We start from the raw sequence: 18,058 nt of genomic DNA, 5'->3' as shown, positions 1-18,058 counted from the left end.
GATCATTGAGATTATTACCTTATGCTTCATTAAGTAGAAGCCTTATGTAGGTTCAAGTCTATACTCGTTCAGATATTACTCAAAATTGTAACACACTAGATATGCCTAGATTAATGTAAAATATCTAAAATATTAAAATATCTTTAAAAGAAACGAAAGACTATAATTTAAAAGAAGAAGTGAGAATTCAAACCGGTATATTACTCTAAACTTTGTCATATTCAGAGATAAGAAAATGTAATTTTCGGGATATATTCTTATGTCTGTAGATAAATCTATCTCATGGAGGAGTCATAATGAACTGATAACAACATCCTAAGTCATAACAACATAATATGTTGATTAATTACAACATTGTTGTCAATAAATGTTGTTGAATATTTATTGGTGGACTAATAAGTTTTATTAAACTCCAAATAACTTATATATTGAAGACTAATTGTGATAACGTCAGCTACCATATTTTCTCAAACAGTAACAGTTTGATAGGTGCTGCATTAAATTTTGATATGAAATTAATTATTCGTTTATGAACGAATTGAGGAATCTAAATTTTCATATCTAATACATTCATGATATGCTTAAGGATCCTATAACTAAAGGTCTATTACCCATAAGTATTATGAAAGCGCTTACAATCATGAGGGGTTTATTAATGACCACGTGCAACTGCATATCGTACTATGAATGATTAACTATTAAATTTCCTCATCAGTTTTGATTTTGTACGTCTCTTAATATGTTCTGCATGCATAATGACATATAGACAAATTAAATATACAAATCAAACGTTCTGAATGACTTACTTGAAAATTTTGATCATAACTACTTAGGTTTTAAATAAGGACTGCAGCATGATTAATGGGGGTCTTGAGCTGATGTTCAATTCAATGACTGTATTTCTCTGCTCCAGTTTGAGTTTAAAACTAAAATGAGTGTTAACTCCTGATCAGGCTTATCTAATACTCATAATAAATGATTACTCGGCCAAGTAGGAGAATGTAAGAATAAATATATTTTATATATTTATTTATATGGTCATCATTATCATTTATATAATAATAGATCAAAATAATTAATTATACTTTATTATATATTAGCTTAATTGTTGATGGGTCATATTACTCTTAATAGCTAATAAAGGGTTTCCCCTTGGGTGTATATATATATAGAAAATAAATTAACATCATAACCTAATCACGCACATATAACAATTTTGTGTGCCCCTCTCTCATAAAACCGGGTTTCTCTCAAGAACCCTAACACCATCCTTAACTATACATTCTAAAGGGGAACTCAACCAAGCTGACAACCATGTCATCTACATCCTTCTCTGTTGCGGTTACTACTCTTCATGCTGTAACATGTTCAAATGTTTAATATTTATCATGTTTTATATTACTTACATGAAGAACTGATCAACACGATTACGCAGTATCTAAATTACCAAGCCCGGCTAACAACAATAACTCGGTTAGACCCATAATTGACACCGTACATGAATAAATCAGAAGATCTAGAATAACTCAGACCCATTTTCCCATAATCATCTCCTGCAAATGTATGATCCAAATTTATCTCCTGCAAATCCAAATGTTAGTCATACTATTAATTAAATTTGTGAGGCTTGGAACCTTCTGCCAATCCCAATTTTAGTGAAAGAAGAATATTTGAAAAGTTTAATTACTTGTTAAACCCAAATATCGATCACCAACATTGGGTCGGTATTCAGAGAATATGTTAAAATCAAAAGGCCTCAATTGGATAAAAAAAAAGAATAATAAAAAATGATAGTAGTAAATATTTTGTTGAGAAAAAAAAAACTATTTTGGTACATATTTCTAAAATCAACTATTTTAGTAAATAGTTTTTCCCATCCACCTATTTTGGTAAAAAACTCAATTGATTGAATGAACTTTATTCTCTCAAATGAATTGTTTATTCCACCACACAATATTTTGAGGAAAACTTTTTTTTTTGTTTGAAAAGCCAAATATATTAAAAAACCAAAGAGAACCACTTACAAGAGGCAAGTAGCCAGCAAATAAAGGAAAATAAACCGAAAAAACTAAAGAACAATACAACAAAGGCAAGCGACGACCCACTATAATGGGAAGTTAACGAAATTGAACATACACCACTTCTCCCAATCCAAGCTTTGCCTCTTGCTCCTTTGTTTAACCCATAAGAAAGACGCCGATTTGATCTCAAATACCATCTTAGACATTGAGAATGAGATGTTATTAAAAATTCTATCATTCCTCGACAACCATATCATCCAACATGTTGTTGCCAAAATACACTGAACCGCCAAACAAGTTTCATTGCACTTGATGATTTTACTTTGAAATTCCATGATTTCTTCAACCGACTCAAAATTCGTTCGCCTAGGAAGCTTCACCCAATCAAAGATTATTGCCCAAATATTATTGAAGCCTTTACAATGTATAAATAAATGTCGTGTGGTCTCCGGAACTGAACCACACAATGCACAACACAAATCCCCCACATTAATACCCATTGTGCTTAAAGCGTGTTTGGTAGCAATACGATCCAACAATAGGCGCCATATGAAACAGTTTATTTTAATGGGTAACCACTTGAGCCAGAAGGTGTTTTGTCCTTGTTGATCCGCATTATCTAGTTCCCACCGCAACGATTTTACCGCGTAGTTTGAACACGTACCGTCCGACTCCTTCCATAACCAACAATCCGGATTCAAAGAAACAGCAACCGAAGATATAAGCCTGATGCAGTTTCGTAAATCTACCTTGCGGAAAGTTGCTGTTGAGAACTAGGGTTGTTGAGGACTCAAAGAATCAGCAACCGAATATATCTTGTTATTCAAAGAAACAGCAACCGAAGATATTGAGGAAAGTTGCTGTCGAGGACTAGGGTTTTGTCCTTTGGACCACTCTTTGGTTGATGACTTTGATGATGAAGTATTCAATTATAATATATCTTGTTATATTCCGTTAATCTTTTCTTTTAACAATGTTTAGAATTATCTTAATACCTGAGTGATTATAAGTCTTCATGAAACGGGATGTCAACCGTTCATATTATTTTAATCTAACAAACAAACAGTTTGTACGCCATTCACTCGAGCATGCATGACAACTAGGTTTAGGCATGCTTTTAACCAAATGAACAATTATACACCTAGCTGAGTGACATAATTAATGCTGATGGTGAGATATAAGTTACTGTCATCTTTTTCGCCATGCTTAATTGGTATTTGCATCTCTTACATGGTGTCATCATCTAAGTATATACAACTGTATCCAGTATATCCCATGCACAAATAGCACAAAGTTATTGGTAGGGTATATGAAGGGTGAGATGTAAGCAAACCTTACCTCTATCCATAATGATTGAGAGACGGCTTTCAGAGAGACCCCACGATCCCAAAAACCAACCCATACGAACATGTACCAATAACAAAACAAATTATGCAAGGGTGACATGGTAAATGCAAACACATACAACATTGTGAGACACATATAGACAAAAATACAGGAATTCACATGCCAAAATATATAATATGTTAAATTTTGATCATCTAAGTATATATACATGCCAAAATAGACGTTTTGCTTCTATATAATTCTTATGTTTGGATTTTGAAGATTTCACACTCTATTGTTAGGATTAAGATTTCACCATATTATATAGTATTGGTGTAGAAAGAAAGTACTTATTAGTGAGATTATATAAAGTGACATATATATAACGCTAATGCATATATTGATGTCTAGCTTTTTACATAATGTATACGTATGGAAACTTAGATATTACATATACCCACGTACTTTAACAAAAGCCTTTATTGATATTATCGTCTCGTGAACATTATCTTTAAGCTAACGTAACATATAATTCGGTCTATGTTAATTGATGTTGATTATGTTGTTTCATCGATTTCTTTGTTGGTATATTCATGCTACAACTTTATGACCGTTATCTTGTGCATTCCCATCTGATTGATAGGGGTGTGCACAAAACCGATAAAACAACCGAAAAAACCAAACCGAATTAGAAACCGATGGATCGGTTTTGAACTTTAGCAAATACCGAAATATCATGATTCGGTATTGTATTTTGTTAAGAACCGAAAAACCCCGCTAATAGAAAACAGTCGATTTCCCACAAAAATTTCCTAAAATTTTCCAATGACAAGTAGTTCCAACAGATTTCTAACAAAAAAAATAAACTCTAACTTTGCTACAATGTTATCTAATAGACATTATGTTAAGTAGAAATAATTATTGTAGGAAAATTGTAGGAAGTTTACAACTACATGTTTTTGTAGCAATTTTGTAAGAAAAGTTTTATCGGATAACTGTTGAAAACAATTTTCAAACATATGTTTTTTCAACGTAACTTTTTGTTGGAAAATTGTTAGAAACTAGATTTTCCGACAAATTACCTACGAATTCAGTTGTAGTAAAAAATCTCTTTTTCTAGTAGTGCCCGAGCCGAACCGAATTAACCCAAAAATTGAAATAACCATAATATCTTATCCGTAACCATTAAAACAAAATCTACCCGCTATCCGAATTTCAATATCTTAGATAAATTTTTTTTTGTCCAAAATGTTTTGACTCGATGAGCAAAACCGAAAAATCGCATCCAAAACCGAACCCAAAACCGAAAACCAAAAAACCGAAACCGAATATTTTTAAAAAATCATAAAACCAAAAGTTTTGTTTTTATTTCGGTTATAATGAAAAACCGCACCAGACACATTAAGTCATTAAGTGAGCGGTTAATTAAAGCAGCCAAACTAAAAAAAACAAAAAAAAAACGGGAAACTGACAAGCTAGCAACACTGAAAACTATAGAAATGTCGGCTTGATACGCATAATTCGCTTTTTATTATTAAATTGTAAAAGGGACACACATTTTTAATGAATATTAAGCATGACTTAGGCTGAGGGGTGTGGGGGGCTCCAACGGGGGCGCGAGTGGGGGCTCCAGCCAATAATATTGTGACGTGTGGCAGAGAGAGAAACTGGATAAGGTGGGTGTTGGAGCCCCCGCTGGAGCCCCTGGCCCTGGTGTGGAGGGGCTCCAGCAGGGGCTCCAGCGGATTTTTTTTTTATTTTTTTATAAATATATTCAAAAAACATATTATTAAAAAAACTCATAAATTATTAAAAAAAACACACATTTTTTTTTAAAATTCAAATTACAAAAAAAAACATACTAAAAATTAAACAAACAATAATACTTAATAATAACACTAATCTAATACAAGATCATCGGGTCGCCCCGCCCATAAATGTTCAACCAACTCATGTCGAAGATCCCCGTGTATCTCACGGCTCTTGATATTTGCTATGTTATGAAGTTTTTGTTGATCACTGATTGTGGACGGTTGTGGCGGAATGTCACCTTGGTAGTTTTGGCAGATAGCTTTGCCCTCGTCTTCTAACGTCATGTTGTGTAGGATCAGACACGTGTAGACGACGTCCGTTATCCTCTCCCGAGTCCAATAACGTATCGGGTTCGCCAGAACATAATATTGTTTTTTTATAGCTCCAAAAGCTCTTTCAATATCTTTTCTAGCAGACTCTTGCTTCTTCGTAAAATACTTCCGTTTGTCGGCGATTGGATCTGTAAAAGCTTGAACTAGCAGCCGTGCATTTTTGAAGAGGGGTAAAACCGGGGAGACCCCTAGCATCCTCCATTTGTTGAAAAAAGGGATACCGTGCCTCTAAATCACTTGCTATACGCATGAACAATTGCCTGCTCATTCGGAAACGAGTTCGAAAATCCGACTCCGCATATACCGGTTGAGGGCTAAAATAATGCCTAATCAAAGTATCGTTAGCACCCGATCGATCACGATCACGAGGTGGTGCTCTAACCCTCGGGAGTCGAGGTTGATGGGCTTGATTTTGCAAGAGATTGACCACGGTTGCGGTCAAAACTCCCCCTACATGAAGAAGCAAATCATCCTCTTCGGAGGAGTCGGAATCAGACGAGTACGACGACATTATTTTTAAAAAAAAAAATTGGGAAGATGGGTTGATTTTGGGTTTTTTTTTGAAGTTGTGGTAATTGATTTATATGAAATTGGTTATATATAGGAAGAAAAAACTTTTTTTTTTTATTAAATTATGAGCCCAACGGCTCAATTAAATGGTCCAACGGCTCTTTCACGTCTCCCAAAGACCCTTTACGCCATATGCCTCCCGCTAGCAGGCTTGCGCCCGCCTTGTTTTTCGCGCTCGCGCCTCGGTGGTGTGGTGCTCGCCCCTCCGCTCGCGCCCCCGCTGAAGCCCCACACCCCTCAGCCTTATTATTATATTGGTATATAGAATTATTCTCCTTTATTGAAATCTACTTCGAGATCCCCAATCACATTAGAAAAGGAAACAAAGTAATAAAATAATTGTCTCTAATGTTTTTGTTGGGTGCATAGGTGCTCATGAGTGGCAGTTGGAGTTGAGCATGTGTTATAATTAAAAATAAAAGAACATGGGCTATGATTAATACCAAATACTATCTAAGCATTTAAAATGTTCTTGAAAACCATATTAATATCTATTATCTAACGTGTCATCTTTGTAACAATCAATGTTAATTATTTGAACTTTTGAGTCATTATAAGTATCCATTGATTGATAGATCATGCTAATTAACTCGCTGGTAAACATACAATATATTGAGATAAAAAGACACATGAATGATACGAGATATATAAAAGTGGTCATGTCACTCACAAACAGAAAATTGGTCCTTCCATGTTTAGCCATGCATGTAGCAATATGATTTGTTGCGACATATTCTCTGATATCGTTTTTAACCACGTTATAAAGGTAAAACATTATCTAACACTTTGATATTACTAGGCAAATGACCATTTTTTGATACAATGATATGAATCACAAACATTTGTATAATCAAAATTCCATCATTGTTTACTACTTTTTCATTCAATGACTTTGTTTTCTCCATTCTAGTTAATTAACAATGTTTCAAAGTAGATTTTTTATTGTATATATGGACATTCGATTTTCAATTCAATTTTTCCGGTGTTTACGTTTGTTTTAAAAACTTTAGTAATAATCTATGGTAGTGAAATACATAAATGCGTTGCCTCACGCTAACACAAATTCTAGTCTCTTATTAAAAGAAAAAAAACGTATCACAGACAGCAGGGTCGACCCATAGGGAAGGCGACCACCGAAGGCCCGGTCTCCCATGGGGACCATTGTTTATATATATCGCATGAATCATCGCCTATATGTATGTAATTTTTGTTTTTCTAAACATACACTTCAGTAAACAATATTTTAGGTCCATTTAAAAATTAAACCCGCTTTGAGTTTTTGATTAAATTAAGTTCATTGATTGATTTAGGCCCAATACCTAGTATTTAGCAAAATAAAAAAGAAAAAAAGACAACCCTTTATTACTTACGTAAATTGTACGATTGCAGAACCCATGGATTACAAAAATTTGACCGAGAGTTTTGCTTTGAAACATACTAGATCGAAATGCTTCACGTTTCGTTTAAGTATTTTAATTAGATTATTGTGTTAAATACCTTTGTCTGGTTTATTGTTATCATAATGATTTGAATTATATATGAGTTATTAAATTTGTATTTCTAGGTTTGTTTTTTTTATATATCCTAGACTCCAGATTTTTTTTAGGAACAAACATGTTAATAGTTTAGTTCTGTATACGGTGTTATTGTTTATGGAGGAACACCATATAATACATATGACATATAAATTAGTATTCACAATTTTAATTTCAAATAAATTTAACATGCAATAAATATATATATATATATATATATATATATATATATATATATATATATATATATATATAATCTATTATCGTCTTAATATTTGTGTTGATAACAAAAAAGATGTGTCATAATGTTTACAGGTATATATAATTGAACCATGCAGCATGCATGCAACCGTTTATTTATTAACAATATGAACTTTTTACTATCTGGCCTCCAATTTTAAAACAAGTAGGTAGGACAAAAAGCTTGTAATGATAACTAATAAAATATAATATCACTCAGCTTTACTGAAATAATATTTGAAATATAAAGCCTAACAGTGTATAATACATATATTGAGTTTTGAGAGACGTCATGATTTAGGTACGAAAAAGATGTACAAAGATTTAATCCGCACAGTGTATAACATTTAACCGTTAAGATTGTAGGTCCCTAGCTATATCATATTTCACAACGTGTTTTTGAATCAATCTCGGTTGTAGGCTAGTGAAAATCACATACAATAACCGAGATCTCGAATCTTGAAGGGTATAAGTTATTTTCTATATATGGTTACACTTCGAAAAACACAAAACAAGACCAAAATCCAAGGTTGTGATCCAAGAACCTCAACTAGTAGAGCCGAAAGTTCTGATACCAATTGTAGGTCTTATAACCGAGATCAAACAACGTGTTCTTGAATCACTCTCAATTGTAAACTAGCGGAAATTGATTACAACTTAACAAAAATCTCGGATCTTGTTTTTGTTTGGTTATTTTCAAATATGGAAAGTAAAGAAGATAAGATAGAGAGAGTACGTGAAAGTTGGTGATTTTACAAAATGTTACTTTTGCATGAGAAGCATGCACTATTTATAGTGCATGTCTCATGCACCATACTTATTTCCATTGGCCCAATGGGTGTGTTTACAAGAGGCTTCCGACTCAAACATTACATAAACTAAAAGAAAGCTAACGTAATACTTCATGAAATAAACGAACAAATACAAAAGACTTAAATAAACTAAATGGCCTCTACATATGTATATGTATGTATGTATGTATGAAAGTATGAAACTATGTTTGGTCAAAAAGAGTTATCTTTGACGACTCTAAATATACATTAAATAGGTGATAGATAATAAAATATTAAGAAATTCTTAAGACTTCGTAAAAAAAGCATGCTTAAGGATTTCTTTTATGAACGTAAGCATTTATATTAACCAAAATCATAACAATATGAATATATAATTGTTGTGATATTTTAAAGAACAAATCTAAAATAACAAAATTATGTCTATAATTGTTTATGGTTAATAATGAAGATTCTATGAAGTTTATTATATAAATTCAAAACCAATTGTATATTAAAAGCAAGAATTTAAAGTATGTTAGATGATAAATAAATTCAAATAATTTATTGCATGCATGTTTAAACTAAAAGAAACTTGATTGATGGTTAATATGAATAGCAAGGTTTACAAAATATCAATTTGATTTATCAATTTATAAATCCCCAATTAGCTATAAATTTTAAAATTAAAAAGAAGAAGAAGATGAAGAACAAGATGGAATTAAAATAATCTAACACAAAAATGATAATTCTTCTTCTTAATTGAGGAGAGACCTTACAAGCGTTATAACAACTCCAAAATTCTTGATTATAAGTGCAAAGTGTGTGTGTTTAAGTGGAATTCTTGTCTAAGCAATGAAACAAGTTCCTCCATTTATAGGATGAGCTGGTAGCCTGACATGACCCCGTGATTCACAAACACGGCCCCGTGATTTGAGATTTTCATGTTCATTTAATGCTTGCCAGGAAGTACATTCATGGACTAAGCATGGGGTGTGTGGAAAGGGAAGCACGGCCCCGTGTTTCATGTGTTAATTAGGACCAATTTTTTGTCCTATCTATGACAGCTGGACTCGGGAGTGTGGAAAGGGAAGCACAGTCCCCTCCCGTTTCGACTGTGGCGGTATAATAGAATGGAAACACTATCATTATCCTTGTATAGATTATTTTTTAGTTATTATTATGATTCTAGCCTCAAACAGATAATTCTTTATTGTAATTATATATACTATGTTTTGTATTTGTAATGAGAAAGTCATAGGATTGTGAATATCTTACAGACGGTCTTCTTACCATTGGCATGATAATCAAGATCAAATAGTCGTCAACTCTTAAGCAAATATTAGAAAAAAAATGGATTTTCTTTTATGAACGTAAACAAAATTAATTTTATTTTTTTACGTCCTCTCACATTCTACTCTTAAATTTACTATAATCACTCCCCATTAAAATTCATCTGAGGGTATGGTCCAATTAGCGCTCAAATTTATAGTGTATCACGTCGAAAGTGCATGTTAGCTTACAAGACAAGCTCGAACCACCATAATCATGATTCATGAGATTGCTAATAACCATGGGGTATGTGATATTTTTTTAGATAACCCATATTTGATAAAACTATGAGGTGTGATTTTCGCATGAGTCGACAACTATCGCACGATTGGTGATTTCGAGTGAGAGTTTCAAATTCTAACCGTTAGTGCATGATTTGTTATCCATAGCTGATCGAATAGGCTAGGGATAGTTTAGTCACTAGGTTACAATGTGATATGGTTCATTCGCTATGCATTGTGTAGCGAATGGGGTCTGTTCGTTATAGACTAAGCTCATTTGTTAGCCTAGGAGCCCATACGACAAGGATGTAGCATATGTGGCTCATTCGTTTAGTTAGAGAGCTCATTCGCTATTGGATTCAGCGAATAAATGCTCATTCGTTAAAGTAATGCTCATTCACTAAGGGTGTTAGCGAATGAGAGGCCATTCGCTAGTGGAGATGCTCATTCTTTAGTCATGTTCACTAATGAGGCCTAGCAGATGAGGATGGTCTATAAATAGGTTAAGTAAGAAAATGTGTAAAGTGATATGCGCTTATTTATACCTCAAGTAACGTTATGCTGCCGGATTCTCTCTAAGCTTAATCATATATATGTGTTAATGTATAAATCCTTAACATTATCAATAACGTAATCATTGATGTATCCATTTGCGACTAGATCTTTGCTCGAATAACGTTTCTACACTCACAACAAAGGTACGTACAAATGTTATAGGTAAACTAGCTTTTACCATTTTACAAAGTGTATGTCCGTAATTCATCAAATTGTGTATGGCTCTACCACTGACTCATGAGATGAATAATTAAAGATGTTAGAAAAGAATCTCACGGATAGTCTTCTCCACGCATGGAATACGTTTGGTATTTTTTGTAAGCTCTAAGATTGATTAACATCATATGACATAATGTAGTGTGGCTAGATGGGTGCGGGTATTGTTTTTGTATGGGTAAAATTTCCCGGGGGGGGGGGGGGGGTATAGAATGTTGATCACGCAAAGGAGCTCTTTGAATGTCATATGAAGTTGAAAAAGAACAAGTTGGAAGCTGAGGCGATTCAAGCTATTTTGTTGACAACACGTTGCGGGATTTGGCTAACAAGGAATGACATGATATTCAATAACTAGAAATTCTCGGTTGCTAAGAATTAGCGGCATTAAGGCCATGTTGTTTATGTGGGTTAGTCAACGGAGTAAGATAATGGGTCTAGAGTGGGAGAAATGCTGTCGGTTCAAATTTATTAATTTTCTGTTATATGGCAGCGTGTTGTTCTATTAGTTGTCTTGTATTTCTTCTATTTTTAGACTTTTGGGGTGTGTATGTTTTGTTTTTTTTTTAAATATATTTTATATTTAGCCTTTAAAAAGAATGACATAATTAAGTATATCTAGAAATGTAATGCGACACATTAATTAATACCTAGATGATTGTTTAACTTGAGTTGGTCCCACTGTTTTATATACCGGTTCATACCGGCCGATTGAATCGGTAATATCAGGTTTTGCATATCAAGTCAGTATTTTGAGCCCGATATATTTAGGTGGTTTGCTAAAACATTGAACCGGCGATTTTTTTTTTAAATAACGGTTTAAACTGGCAACCGATTTAAAGCCCAAGAGATTTTGGATATTTTGTGGCCTACATTTTTAAAGTTACTTTTAACCTAGTGATTAACATTGAAATGAATATACTTTTGGATTATTTAAAAAAAAACAAAATGGTGCTGTTTATTTTTTTAATTATGGATTGACTCTGGATTATATTATATTATGGAATCTTATATTTTTTGGTTATTTTTTGAATTGAAGTTGCAATTATATAGTACAAGGTAAACTACGCAACCCAGTTGAAGCTTCCGATACAACCTGTGATGTACCATTTTCTAGCCAATCCGATACGAGTAAAAAAACGGGTTTTAAAACATTGGTTGGTCCAACCTGATTAAAACAGCCCATTAACACAATAAAGGGCCCGCTATGACCCATTAACGTTAGTGGACTTGTCACAAAATTATTAAAATCACACACTAATCAATTCATCATCAATGACTGAATGTTGCAAAGATTTTGGATCCATGATCCCTACTATGTCATTACCAATGATCTCGATATTTCTAGGTATGGAGGTATTGTTAGTGAAGTTATCATTATTTTCTTTTGCCCTCTCACGTCGATGATGCTTCCATTGGTGATGGATACCGGTTTCACCAAGGGAAAATCCAGGGCCGGTTCCAAGAAAGTGAAACATATATTGAGTCGAAGGCGAAAATTTTTTTTGGGTCTTAACTGTTAAGTATAAGAAGTATTTTGTTGGGTTTAAACAATTTAGTTTTTAGATATGCTTACATGGTTATGTTTTGAGTTGTGTAAACAAATTATGTATAAAAATAGGCTTAAACATTTATTTAATAAGATTAGAACCCACAATCTTTTGATTGAGAGTCATACCTATTTGTCATCAGACCAAACTAGTGGTTATGTAATTGAGTTTAAACAATAAACATACATATATTTCTTTTCATAAAAATCATATAAAATTTTGTTTAAAAAAGTTCAAGCCTAAGCGGGGTGTCAGGCCAGGGGCGTTTACCACCATGCCCCCCTTCTCTTTTTCTCGGGCCAGCCCTGGGAAAATCAACGACTTCATACATTGCTAAAGGTCATATATATGATTTGTAGTGATGGTTGCGTTCATTGTTGTACCCGCAAACCTTACAAGCACTCTAAGACTATGCGTAGTGGATGGGCTATAAATGAATGCGAATTATGACACGTGACGCCCAGTCAGCAAGGGGTGGTAATTTGTTTTTGGAGTGTAATGGTGTTGTAGCCTATATATACACATATATATCTCTCTCACAATCAGTTATAATAATAATATAATTATAAGGAACATCGCCCCAAGTTGACGCCCATTACGGATGGCCTAATGTTATAGTGATATGTATGACCAAACTAAACTATCATCTAAACCACAATATGAAAAAACCCTAGCAAGTCAGGTTTCAAATTTTAGATCATTAACTAGAATTTAAGACTTGAACATCACTGCATAATATTAGCATTGAATTTACTTTAAAGTGAAACTAAATAATATAATAACTGTTGGAAGAACTATAAAGTAAAAACAAATTGCTTCCACAAATAATTATTCAAATAATATTATTTTTTATTATTATTTTTTTTTAATGTAATTTTTTATTTTGTAAACATATTTTCAAGGTGCATGCATGTTATTCAATATGTTCTTTTACAGGAGTCATCAAAGTAGAACAATTACCACTACTTATCACCGATGGATCGCTTTAAACCACCATCATCAGACGACAAGGACCTCCGCCGCGGAGCCACCCTCACCGGCTCTTCGACGTTGGCTCCAATCAAATGAGGGAAATTAAGCAAAGCTCTAGACCCACGTATCTTAAAAGCAGCTTGATCATAAGCCAAAGCTGCATCCTCTGGTGACTCATAACTCCCTAGCCATATCCGAGCACCACGCCTTGTCGGATCTCTTATCTCCGTGGCAAACTTTCCCCATGCCCGCCGCCTTACACCGCTAAACTTCCTCCATTGCGATGGGATCGACTGAGACTCATCTACCACCTCTTGTACTGCTTTCTTATGGGGAAGATGGTTTTGAATTGAGGTAATAAGAGAGATATTAGAATATGACATAGATAACTAGTTGTATTTGCAACTTTAGTGATGTTTATTTAAATCTATGTGGATTGGATTTACGGTTCTTGGGAAAACTTTATATTAATATAAGACAGATGTATAGTTATAAAGTTTTATGTGTGTGTGGTTATATGGTTAAAGAATCTTTAGTTTTTAGAAGTCAAGAAGTGGCGTACAAGAACTAATAAAAAATCATGATGTTAAACTTTATAAGAATTTATTGAAATTTAGTGGTTAAAAATCCTGACTAGGCACCGAGTAATCGCTACAAGATATGGTGCCGAGTCGACTTTCTTTAACTCCGCATAGTTACTCGGAGTCGATCAAAAGTGGTCAACCTTCGTCACAGTTGGATCTAGCGGGTCAACTCGGCCGATTTTGACTTAAAACAGTTAAACATAATTCATATTTCGATAACATCAAAGAACGACTATCATTTTTTTAATTAGTCGTTTTCCAATTTTAGATACATTAGTATTTAAAGATGTTTCTTTTTTTATTTATATTGATATTCACGTATATTGTTATAAATATTAGTAGATTTATAATATTTGACATATATATAAGTTCCTAAAAATTAGTTTCTTTATAATTTACCACGTCCGAGTACTCCTCGAGTACTCTCCGCCTAGACCGAGTACTCGCAACTCCCCAATCAACCGCCCTGGAAGCGCCTTGCGACTTTTGCAACCATGCTTTGTGGTAAGTAAATAAGTAAGGTTTTGTTTTTTTTTGTTTTTGTTTTTTTTTTGTTTTTGTTTTTTTCTTTTAATAATAGTAGAAACACATGGAAATTAAAATTTTTAAATTGAACGCATATTAGTGACAAACATAGAAGCTTGAATATAGTATAAGCTTGCACCTTATTATTGATTTTAAGAAAAGAAACCATCATGTTATTTTGTTTTATTAGTTATATATAAAAGATATATCCAAACACCAATTAAATATAAGATACCAAATCTTAGTTCACAGGTAAATAACACTAATATGTATAAAAATATTATATTGACTCAAAATAAATAAGTTATCAAATCAAAATGTCCAAATTCCAAAAGCATATCTTTTACTGTATGATTGATTAAGGCACATTAGAAATATTATCTTATTATTATAAATATTAACTATTAATACTATTATATGTGTATATAGATAACTAATGACATATAGACTCACATGTAAAATAAAAGGTGTAAATAAAAATGATAGAAAATCACATGAGGTTGACACGTGACAAAGACTAGAAGGAAAATGACAATAAAATAGAAGACACATGTTACCCCATATTTGTCAAATCGAAAGTGTCCAAATATAGTAAATAATTTTTAGAAAGCACGTGGTGTGATTGTGTGAAAACTAAATGAAAACTAATTTAGCTTTTCCGTATGTTGTTTAGAAATTGGAATACACTAATCAATTTAAAAAAAAAGAAAAAGTTTGGGTTGAAACCGGGGTTGGTCAACAAAAGTCAAAACTGGTTAATTATTAGTTTTGATTTGGGCTGAAATCGGTTTCTTGACTAAGTTTGATCAGTTTCGGTTTGGGTTTTGGCCTGTTTTTGGCTAGTTTTGGCCGGTGCCTGGCAGAAAAAATTACAAACCGGTTCCTTACATACGGTTTAATCGGTTATAAATTGGTTTTTACATAATCTGTTTAAAACCGGTTCAGTTTTGGTTTGGTTTGGTTTTTAGGTTGGTTCGGTTAAACCAATTCTTTTATCCACCTTTACAAAACACTGTCACGTAAGGGCACGACCAGAAAGGGGGGGGGGGGGATTGTCACCTATCTATGGCCGTGGTTTTTTTTCTTCAAGCCTTACCACAATAGTATTAGTAACATATATTTTAGTATTATATATTGTCATTTATATCTTGATTTAGTCTCCTAAAATAGTGCCTAGATTGTTAGGCAACTATTCTATTTATTTGGGTGTAATCTCTCATTTGAAGGCAAGCAATATTGGTTATTTTCATGGTAATCAGAGCCTAGGTTAAACCACCAACAAAATTTTTCCACCACCGCCGCCATGGCTGGAGAAGATGGAGATGACTCGTCATCCTCCGGTAGCAAAAGCAACACCCAAAACAAACCATCCATTCACCCAGCCTACAGCTTCACCAATATCCAATCAAAAATCCATACACTTGATGGCAAAACCACAACCTATTCATCATGGGTGAAACCTTTTAAACTCCACCTTAAAGCCTACAAAGTTCTTCACCATATCGATGGCACACCACCTCCCGCCATCACCGATCCCACATATGCCGAATGGTTGGAGCTAGATGCACTCATCCTTCAATGGATCTTCAGTACCATATCTGATGACATCCTTGATCGTGTTCTTGAAAACGATATCCCGGCACGAGAAGCCTGGACCCAGATCGAAGATGTCTTCTTAAGCAACAAGAAGGCTCGTGCGGCAGCTCTTCTCCACGAGTTCACTCACAACACTCTCAAAGACTGCGCGTCAATGGATGCTTACTGTCAGAAGCTTAAAGACATCAGCTGACAACTTGCGGACGTCGGCAAACTGGTTGACGAATCTTCTCTCATCATTCAACTGGTTAACGGTCTTCCCAAAGAACTAGACACCATTGGTACGATAATTAATTCGGGAACACCATCGTGGAATGAAGCCCGCACCATCATTGACCTGGAGATGCGTAGACTATCGGCCAGAAACGAGCTCTCTGCTAGCACTCATGGTGACTCCGTTTTATACACTGCCCATGGTCAAAGAAAACCGGACCCGACACAATCTAATGCGGGTTTCGGGAAAACCTACCCAGGGAGCAATTATCGCGGCAACAATTATGACCCGAACTTCAACTATCGAATGGGTCGAGGAGGTCAGGGCAACCGGGGGCGCGGGGGCAGAAACAACAACAGCAATGGTCGAGGCTCGTACGGGCACCCTCCACACCAAAATACTTTTCAGCCCAACCATACAACCTACCCTAACCAACAGCCCAATATTCAATCTACATATCCATATAACCAACCCATCCAGTCCCATAACAACACTCACGGTTCAGTCCCGCCTACTCCTTATCCGTCCGCACCTTACCCACCAGCCTCTCCCACCCAATTTAGCCAAAACACAGCCCACTACCAACAACACCCGTCTCAACCGCCCCAATCCCACTTTGCCGGTCCATCGCAACATGCCCCGGCCCCTGCATTTAATGGCCTCAGCCCAAGTGACATCGGTGCGGCTCTAAACAACATGCAATTGAACTCTCGAGACCCCAACTGGTACATGGACACCGGCGCCTCCTCTCATCTCACATCTGATTCGGGTAAAATTTCTTCTCCCTTGTCTGTTTCTTCTAATCCTATCTTTGTTGGTAATGGCTAACGCCTATTAATCAATGGCTCCGGCAACGGCTTTTATACCCTACCGAATAAAACCTACCAACTAAACCAAATCATTCACTCACACCAAGTTATTAAAGACCTTTTATATGTTCGTAAGTTTACTATTGACAATCAAGTTTCTGTTAAATTTGACCCTTTTGGTTTTACTTTGAAGGACCTCAAGGATGGACGCCCCCTTTCCCGTCACAATAGCACCGGTGACCTCTATCCGTTCACCCCCCGGCCTTTGCTTTGCTGTCTTCCTCAATTACCACCCCCTGGCATGACCGGCATGGACATCCCGGCGCGAACGTGCTAGATTATCTTAGTCGTTTTCTTATTATTAATTGTAATAAGACTACAAAGTCATTTTTTTATTCCTCTTGTCATGTTGCGAATAGTAAACGGTTACCTTTTAATGATTCACTTTCCATTACTTTTCGTCCTTTTGACATTATACATTGTGACTTATGGACTTCACCCGTCCTAAGTAATTCTGGTTATAAATACTATATGGTTTTGATCGACAATTACACACAATATGTTTGGGTTTATCCGCTTAAATATAAATCCGACACTTTTCCTACTTTTTGCAAATTTCATAAACTTATCCAAACACAATTTAATACATCGATCAAAACATTCCAGTGTGACCTTGGGGGGGGGGGGGGGGGGAATTTGATAACCATGCATTTAAACAATTTGCCCAGTCCAATGGTCTCGTGTTTCGCTTCTCTTGCCATCAAACCTCGCAACAAAATGGCAAATCCGAGCGCATGATACGCCGCCTAAGTGACATCATTCGTGCACTCCTCGTTCATGCTTACATTCCTTCCGCTTTTTGGGTCGAAGCGTTACACACG

At 34.8% G+C, this 18,058-nt stretch overlaps 2 protein-coding genes across 2 annotated transcripts; one reads left to right on the top strand and one right to left on the bottom strand.

The window, feature by feature from the left end:
- Positions 1–13,439: 13,439 nt before the first annotated feature.
- LOC143554008 (ethylene-responsive transcription factor 13-like) lies at positions 13,440–13,832 on the bottom strand. The gene has a single exon (XM_077043876.1). It carries the CDS (start codon positions 13,830–13,832, stop codon positions 13,440–13,442), a length of 393 nt encoding a protein of 130 aa, XP_076899991.1.
- A 2,029-nt stretch (positions 13,833–15,861) lies between these two features.
- LOC143554007 (uncharacterized) lies at positions 15,862–16,347 on the top strand. Its single transcript, XM_077043875.1, has one exon. The coding sequence runs from the start codon at positions 15,862–15,864 to the stop codon at positions 16,345–16,347; it is 486 nt and encodes a 161-aa protein (XP_076899990.1).
- The last annotated feature ends 1,711 nt before the right edge of the window (positions 16,348–18,058 follow it).

Source organism: Bidens hawaiensis, unplaced genomic scaffold, assembly GCF_021521415.1.
Source record: "Bidens hawaiensis isolate Kalapana, Puna unplaced genomic scaffold, B.hawaiensis_p1.1 tig00017468_1, whole genome shotgun sequence".
NCBI lineage: Eukaryota > Viridiplantae > Streptophyta > Magnoliopsida > Asterales > Asteraceae > Bidens > Bidens hawaiensis.
Note: the sequence above shows the minus strand (reverse complement) of the source record. Positions and strands in the feature narration are given on the sequence as shown.

What these genes read in the sequence shown, in the direction of transcription:
- LOC143554008 (XM_077043876.1), bottom strand. Translation starts at nt 13,832, where the DNA reads ATGTCATATTCTAATATCTCTCTTATTACCTCAATTCAAAACCATCTT.
- LOC143554007 (XM_077043875.1), top strand. Translation starts at nt 15,862, where the DNA reads ATGGCTGGAGAAGATGGAGATGACTCGTCATCCTCCGGTAGCAAAAGC.